An 8,658-nucleotide genomic window follows, 5' to 3' on the forward strand; every position below is an offset into this window, starting at 1 on the left:
CGAGCGAGGTTATAGTAATGTAATTGATGAGTTATGCATGCGTGCGCAGCTTCCACTATGTTCTTCTGAAGATTAAGCTTGAGCGGGGACTAGTAACCGTCTTAGACTCGAGACGAAAAGATTCCGAAACCTATGCGGACATGACTAAAATGCTCAACAAGTTCAATCGATCATTATCGCACCATATCGGCAACTTTTTGTTCATTTCCTGATATCTCAAGTAATAATAATTATTTTCTTTGTCTTGCAGGGTTTGGAAACAGTTCACCGTGCAAGCTCCGGGACTGCCGAAGGAGCTGCGATATACATACTCGAAAGTAAGTACTACTAGCTAGCTAGTTGCGCGCATCTCCCATTGATTCTATAGCTATACTTTCATCAATGCCATTTATAATGCTTCATTATCAGTTTGATTGACCTCTATTTCTCGTAAAGTGCTTGTGGCAGGAAGAAGGGAATGATTTCTATGGATACTACGTGTGCGAGTTTATCCACAACGCGACTTTGAAAAACAAGCGGGGCTACTCTCAAAGACAATATGAAGTGCGTAAGCAATAATATTCACAATTTCATTTTATTACACCATCATTTCTGTTGAGTTTCATTCATATATATGTATTAATTAACCCCCTTCTTCAAATTAGACGTGGCAGATGCGGAATGAACTCCTAGAACCAGATCGCATGAAAGCAATTCAAGAGGAATTGGCGGGATTCTTTCTTGACCACGTCATCAATAAAGCCGGAGAATACCATGTGGAAGTTGATTTCAATTGCTAGGGGATTGTAAGAGATCTTACATATTGTATATGTATGTAGCCAGTAGCGTCGGATAGATAATACCAAAACTTGTTGTTCGACCAATCTCTCGAAGGAGAGGTCGATCGATCGCTTCTCTCGGTATGCATGACGAACTTCTGTACTTAATGGTTTCCTTCATTTTCTTACTAGCTAGCATGTCGAGGGCCTCCTTATGTATAGTACGTAGCGTCGACCAAGCACGGAGATAAGAGAGGACACTTCTCCCTATTAATTAGCTAGCTAACACAATATATGAAATACCTAAATTAACCCCCCAAAACCCCCAACCCCCCTCCTTTCAAAAAAAACAAAATCCATAGCCCCTGAAATGCTGACGCGTGGATGCCTATTGGTCCCAGTTGGTGCCACCAACCGGGAGCAAAGGCCCTCCTGTGTGGGCTCGGTGCACCGGCCACGTGGAGGCCCATCTGTCCCGGTTCTGGACTGAACCGGGACTAAAGGGCCAGGGCATTAGTAACTACCCTTTAGTCCTGGTCCAGGAACCGGGACAAAAGGCCCTTACCAACCGGGACTAATGGCGGTTTATCTACTAGTGATTCCGTGCTACGGCGCTGATCCGTATGTGGTCCTTACTCACTCCGACGGAGGCCAGGGAGCGTTTGGTTACTGGATCTGTTCGGTGGGAGATGGTAGCGCGGGATATCTTCAACCGGTTTGGATGGCGGTCATGTAATAGGATAGGCGATTAGTTTTCCTATCTTTATTATGCCAGCCGGCTGTGGCTTTATGGCCTTTTCTTGTTTTGGCGTTGAGGCCCTATGTGAGCTCGCCTTTATTTTGTTTCACGACCCTAAGACATTGTTGAACCTATTTTATTTATAAATGTGGCCGTATGCATCATTCTGATGCAGAGACCGGGGAGTCCCCCCTTTTCGAAAAAAGAGTTATTTGTTACTGAGCAGTGAGCGTTCACTGCCGATATAAAGATACCAAAATGCACGGTTGTATTTGTATGTTACTACATGCGTTCCTTAATACTCCCTTCGTCCGGAAATACTTGTCGAAGAAATGCCTAAAAATGGATGTATCTTGAACTAAAATACATCTGGATACATCCATTCCTCCGACGAGTATTTCCGGATGGAGGGAGCATAAGAAAGGTATTCTTCTGGTCGACTACAGTAGCAGAAGACAAACAGGGCACAGGCACATGATCGACGCCGTCCCTCCCGTCCCTCCCCCGTGCGGTGGCGCCGCCCCGCACCGGGGAGCCCCCACCCTCCTCCTACAGCCTTGCTCCTCCTCCGCTCCCCTCCGCCGCCGTTGCCTGGGGCGTCACCGGGCAAAGCCCTTGTGGTGTGGCGGCGACGGCGGTTTCTCCTCCGATCTCGATCTGGTTGGGAGGCGGTGCTCCTCTCCGGCCAGATCGGCGGTGGTGGCGCAGATCAGAGGCGACATGGAAGTGGTGCGGCGGCGGTGGGGGAGGACGACACCAGCAACGGCGGATCTGGCCTTGACTCATGTCGGGCTAATTCGTTGTGCTACCGATCACAATCGCCGTTGGTGGGGCACTGCTCCTGGACTTGATCTGCAACACGAGGATGTCTGGGGCTCCGGCCCTAGGCTTGGTGGTGGTGGCCTTCTTCTTCGTCGGAGTTGGTCGGCTGGCTGGCTGTGCTTGCATGGTCATGCAGTGACCGGCGGCTTGGCCGGTCGACGGCGGCGGAACTTGGCCGGTGGTAGCGGCAAAGTTCTGTCTGGATCACAGGGCGGCGGCCCTGGAGGGTGGAGGCCGGTGAAGCTCAGGCTTCCCGCGGCGGCACGGCGTGGTGCAGTCCCTGTCCAAGGCGGATCTGTGACGATGATCTGCTATGGATTGGTTCGGATCAGAGACGGCGACGAGCGCGCGGGATCCTTCTCGGCGGCTCTCGCGGCTTGGCGAGGCGGGGTGGGAGCCCTCCCCCCGGTGCGCCAGGGGTCCCACGGTGGCACTGTTGCTGCGGTTGGTCGCCGGATCTAGGCGGCTGGATCTACGGTTTTGAAGGCGGTCGAAACGGTGCACGGGTTGTTGGGTGGATTTCTTGGGGCGGATCCGGGTGAAAACCTGATCTTCGGTCGATGGCCGGAGACAGTGATGACGATGCCTTTATCATCGTTTCCTTCATGAAGGCATTATCGAGGTGAAGCTCCCAACTCCACTCAATACCTCTGGGGGAAACCCTAGATCAGTTGATCAGATGTTGGCGGCAATCATGTGTCGTAACCCCCTTGGGGGCGGCATTATTGGAGGTGCACTCGGCTTCGCGGGACCAGCAAATGGCTTCTTTGGTGGAGCGGTGCTTCATCCATACATTGATGGCGACGGGTCTGGACGGCGTGGCACAGTGCAGATTCGGAGTTCGATGTGCGAGGATGGACTCTCGCAGGAGGACGACGCTGTCTGGCGTCGTGGTGGCGTCGATGGCTGAGAGACCTGGCACGGTAGATGCAACAGTACAACTCTAAAGATGGACTCGTGGCAGGTGGCTACAGCGGCCCCATACCCGACAGGCGTCCTGGTTGAGGAGTGCGCCGGACTGGTAGGTGCCCCATACCAGGCAGGCGTCCTGGTTGGGACCTCAGGTCTTAGATGTTTAGGTTTGGCTGTGATGTCTGTTTGGTATTAGGCCCAGACTATCAGCGCCCCTTCATCAACTGGATAGGTGTAGCGATAATTGTTGCTTAGGTGGTGGCTTCAGTCTTATTGTTGCATGACTTTGTAAGGTCTTGTGAGAATAATTAATAAAGTGGCCGCATGCATCGCCCAGATGCAGAGGCCGGGGGTCATCTTCCTTTTCTAAAAAAAATATATAAGATGTTATTACAACCATACACGAATGAACAACACAGAGCCACCTGTGTAACTTGCAGTGTGTGCCATGTCCGGGAGACTGTCCAACGCTGAGTCTATTCGGGTCATGTTGAAGCTATTACTTATTAGAATCATGACATGAAACATGTGATTGCGTCTGCCCGTGTGTTCAGTGCTTTCCCTTGTGAGCACAAACGCCGGTTTCATAGTGTTTGTGTGAGCCCACTCTCGTTTTCTAATTTTGGAGCTCTACATCTCATCCAAAGTCCTCTCATTTTCCAGAGGACTCTCGTTTTTGGTGTACTTCCCAGCCTGTGGGAGAGGATGGAGACATTTTCATGTCTTCTATGCTTGTGATAATGCGCGTCGGCTGTGGCGAGCTATGTCTCAGATTTGGGCGCTTCTTGATGTCACCACAACTATGCACCATGATGATTGGTTACTTCAGGTTATTTGTGATGTAGATGAGGCTATGCGAGTTCACGTACTATTGCTTTTCTGGAGATTATAGCATATCAGAAATGAGTTAGTGCATGACAAGCCGACACCACCTATTAATGTTTCGATCAGATTTTTATCAAGTTATCTTGATTCATTTACTTCACTCAAGATGGATCCTAATGCAGATTTTATGAAAGGAAAGATGGTGGCCAATACATGCAATAATAATGTACCTGTGGGCTGTGGCTAACACATCCCGGTTCCCTCCGATCCTTCGGCGTGTTAAGCTTAACACGGATGGTTCTGTCCTGAATGGAATAGCAGGGACCGGTATGGTTCTTCAGGATCACCTTGGTGATATTATTTTCAGCTCATGCAGATTTCTGGGGGAATTTGAGGATGTTTTGGAAACGGAAATTATTGCGCTTCACGAAGGGATTTCAATAGATTTGCAGTCGAGGAATTTACCCATTGATGTTGAGTCGAACTATTTGAAGGCTGTGGCTATGGTGAAGAGTAGTGAAAGCAATTTGTCAAAGTATTCTATTATTATCAGAGAGATCAAGCAAGCATGGAGGAATGTGACTCTTCTATTACTCATATACATCGTAGTGGCAATATTGTAGTCATTCCATGGCAAACTTTGATAAGGCTAATGGTCGAACTATAGTTTGTCTGGGTCCAGACCAGATGAAGTCCTTAATATTGCTCTATGAGATTGTAATCCCTAATTTTGAGTAATAAAAAGTTATTTTGCAAAAAGAAAAAAGAATGGCGTTGAGCATACATAATTGATGGTCGGGCCGTGGAACTTCCTCGCGCCACTGCAAGTTGCATTCATCGTTTGTAAACAGAATCCGGTAATGATAGAAATTTCCATCTGATATTACTTAGCAAATGTAATTTGTACTGGTTCTAGTGGATGAAGTTCTCATCCGGTAGTTCCTGGCCAACGTTCTCTAGTAGTTCCGCAAATGACTTGTGCACTTCGGAAGCTAGCCATGAACGAGGCCTCGGTGGTACCAATTGATTTTGAGCTGGTAGTATTGGGTCTATATCAAAAACCTAAAACTAAACGAAATTTAGAACAATTTTGAGATTTAAGTGAAGACTTTAAATGAAAGCAGGGACAGAGAAGAAGGTCAGGCACAGCAGTCCGATGATTGCCTAATGTTGGACTGAGGAAGTGATTCAAGTCACCAGTATTTAACAAATCAAGCAATCCAAAAACATGACAGGTATTGAACCAATCCAAAATTAAGAAATTCATTTTATTATCAGAAGAGCTATTTGACGGACGTTCACCGGTGGCCAACCATGGCTAATGCTCTCTCTAGTGTTACGCGGACATTGGCTCAGGTACCCAGGCAATTTTATTATAGTTTACATGGAAGTATTTTTATTAGGAGATTGACATTTTAATAAGTTATAACATGAAATTCTCTATCATATGAGGATGGCAGTTTATTATTAAGAGCATGACATTTTATTATTAATAACATGAAAAAAATTATTAGAAATATGGCAGATTAATTATTAACAGGTTGGTAGTTTTATTATTGGTGCCATGGCATTTTCATTATTTGTTGACATGCCATTTTTATTATTAGGATGATGGCAATTTTATTATATAGAGCATGACATTTTCATTATTATTGACATCACATTTTTATTATTAGGAGGATGGATGTTTAATTATTAATAGGATGACATTTTTATTATATGGATCATGGCAGTTTCATTATTGTTGACATGTAATCTTTTTATTAGGAGGATTGTAGTTTTTATATGTTTATTGGCAGGGCAAAAACAAATCACTACATTGACACTACCAAAGGATCATTTCCTTTGGTAGGCAATACCGAATTGGATGGATATATCAGCTTGAAACTGGAAACACGCCCCTAAATATAATACTAGGACACCATAAAAAAGGAAATATAGATAGAAGATGTACGCGCGTACGTGAGGGATTATATAGGAACGAATCTAAGTTGCTTAGGTATGCGAATGGAGACCCGTGGCAGAAGAAAGCGCGCCGCCGCCGCCAGGGACCGGCTGAGCAACCTGCCGGACTGCCTCCTCCAGGCCATCCTCTCGCAGCTCCGGTCCCGCCAGGTCGTGCACACGAGCGCCCTGTCGCGGCGGTGGCGGCACCTCTGGCGCGCCGTCCCATGCATCCACATCGACAGCGCCGACTTCCCCATCCAGATCGACGAGGATTCAGACTTATCCTCGGTCCAAGATGATGATGGGAACTCAGATCAGCTTGATTCGTGTGTCCGAGATCGTCGCTTGTTTGAGGCGGAGAGGGACGCGATAGCCAACCTCGAGGATTTCGCCGACAATCTCTTGTTCCACCGTAATCTCTCCGGCGAGGCGTTGGAAACCCTGCGGCTGCGCATCTATCGTCGAGACGGACGCCCATACGGTAGCACGGATATGATCAGCAGGTGGGTTCGCCGCGGCCTGAGGCTGTCTCCGGCGGGAATCGACATCATCGTCGATGGTATCCCGATGGAGCAACCCTCCTATTTCTCCAACACCGGCGCCAACCTTGGGCGCCTCACCGAGATCCGCCTCGACGGCGTTCTCCTCATTGGGGCCATCGGGGATCTCTTCGGCACCGACAGCCTCCTCCCCGTCCTGCAAGACCTGGAGGTCAGGAACAGTGCCCTCGGGTACATTGCGTCCGACACGCTGACGAACCTCACAGTCGTCTACGACTCCCCGGCGAGTACACAAACATACGAGATGTTTGGCCACATCGCCGCTCCTCGCTTGGCGTCGCTGCGGTTCGAGTTGCCGCTCGCCCGTCTCGCCAACTTGGACTTCACCGTAGAGGAGCTACCTTGCCTTGCACAAGCATCCATCCGCCTACTCCACGAGACTCCTCAGCCGTGGAGCTGGGACGATGATGACGACGACGACGACGAACCAGACACTACATGTCCGGTGATAAGCAATCTGTGCATCCTCCTCGGCTTTCTGTGCAATGTCACCAGCTTGCACCTCTCTGGTTTCCAGGAAATGGGACTTACACACGCCGTGCTGCTGCAGGCAGTGCTGGATGAACCCTGTTGCGTGTTCCCCAACCTCAAAAGCTTGGTTCTAGACGATTGTAACCTTGGCAACGGACTGCAAACTCTCTGGCGTTTGCTACACAACACTCCTGCCCTTGAGCGGCTGGCTCTCAGAAATTGCAAGGTACGTTCGCTACTTCGAAATGTCTATGACATGCAAAATAATAATACACAGTTGCGAGATTCAATGTATGATTATCTGACTATCGCAATGGTATTTATCGGAAGTACTAGCATATATAGCCAAGATCAACCATGATGCAACTGTTTCCTGCATATTAACCAGCTCAGCATACAGAATTACAGATTAAGTGGGATGGCAATTAAGTGCACACGATTCAAAGTTTATCCAAATTTGCTTTTTAAGGGCACATTTGTATTTTCTGGCAGAGCATACAGTTTGTCATTCCGGATGAACTTTTACACGCATATAAAAGAACGAACACGTATGATGTTAAAAAATCATAATATTTTGAATTTTAAATAATCTTTTAAGGATATTTAATTAGGTATGCTAGCTAGGTGGAATTAAAAATAGGACAGGCTATAGTAGCCTATAGGCTTATGGTTCGGCCAATAATATTTTTGTTATTTCTCCAATGAAAATGTCTAAATATGATACTCACTTCGTTTTTATTTTCTCCGCATAATAGTTTTGACTAAAGTCAAATTTTATAAAGTTTATCAAAAACAATATAAACATTTATAATTACAAATGGTAAACCTAAAGGTATTGACTTGGTGAACTATATGCTAGTAGTTTTTTTGAATTGGTCAAAAAAAATTGACTTTAGACAATGCTAATGGGAAACAAATAAAAATGGAGGGAGTAGTAACTATGCCATATATTGAAATAATTCACAGTTAATGTGATTGCTAACTAGTTCCATCGGTGTGCGCATGTAGTGGCAAGAGGATCCATATGCTCGGAAGAGTGAGGAAGAACAAGCTGTGGAGACCGCAACAATGACAACAAACCTCAAGTTGGTGCAAATCGTTCATGGAAACAACAAGATGAGGTCCAAGATAAAAAGGAAGCTACCGCAGGCTACAGTCACCAAATGAAGGCAAAGAACGTGGACTTGATTTGTGTTTTTTTCTTGCTTGTCATCGGTACATGTCCCTCTTATGAAGAAAGATATGTAGACATTTTTCTTTTAAACATTGGCGGGTGGGGTTTCCCTACATTAATTTTCGTTGAAAATGACCTTCTTCGACACCCTGCTGTTAATCAAATGCCGTTCTTCGACACCATGTCTATCTGTTTGGAAATTTATTGAGTACTTCACCATTTAACATTTTTCGGGTAAATACAATAACGCCCCCCCCCCCCCCCCCCCCCCCCACACACACACACAAAACACACGTCGGCATAGCCATGAAAGCCGTGTAATGTTGACGGCACACATAATTATGAATCTTGCATTTACGGATTGGTACATATCAAAAAAAAAATTGAAACGGAGGCAAAAGATTGCCTCGTATCTTTAATTAAGGAGGAATACAAGGTTCAAAGGTAACA

General features: G+C 46.6%; 1 protein-coding gene across 1 annotated transcript; it reads left to right on the forward strand.

The window, feature by feature from the left end:
• Positions 1–6,048: 6,048 nt before the first annotated feature.
• Positions 6,049–8,301, forward strand: LOC123066858 (MEIOTIC F-BOX protein MOF). The gene is made up of 2 exons (XM_044489854.1): positions 6,049–7,260; positions 8,043–8,301. Exons 1-2 carry the CDS (start codon positions 6,058–6,060, stop codon positions 8,199–8,201), a joined length of 1,362 nt encoding a protein of 453 aa, XP_044345789.1. The 5' UTR covers positions 6,049–6,057; the 3' UTR covers positions 8,202–8,301.
• Positions 8,302–8,658: the final 357 nt, after the last annotated feature.

This window comes from Triticum aestivum, chromosome 3B, assembly GCF_018294505.1.
Source record: "Triticum aestivum cultivar Chinese Spring chromosome 3B, IWGSC CS RefSeq v2.1, whole genome shotgun sequence".
NCBI classification, from domain to species: domain Eukaryota; kingdom Viridiplantae; phylum Streptophyta; class Magnoliopsida; order Poales; family Poaceae; genus Triticum; species Triticum aestivum.

Excerpts from the sequence above, each read along its gene's own strand:
- LOC123066858 (XM_044489854.1), top strand. The coding sequence starts at position 6,058 with ATGCGAATGGAGACCCGTGGCAGAAGAAAGCGCGCCGCCGCCGCCAGG. Across the intron at positions 7,261-8,042 it reads TGGCTCTCAGAAATTGCAAG|TGGCAAGAGGATCCATATGC; the intron begins GTACGTTCGCTA and ends GTGCGCATGTAG.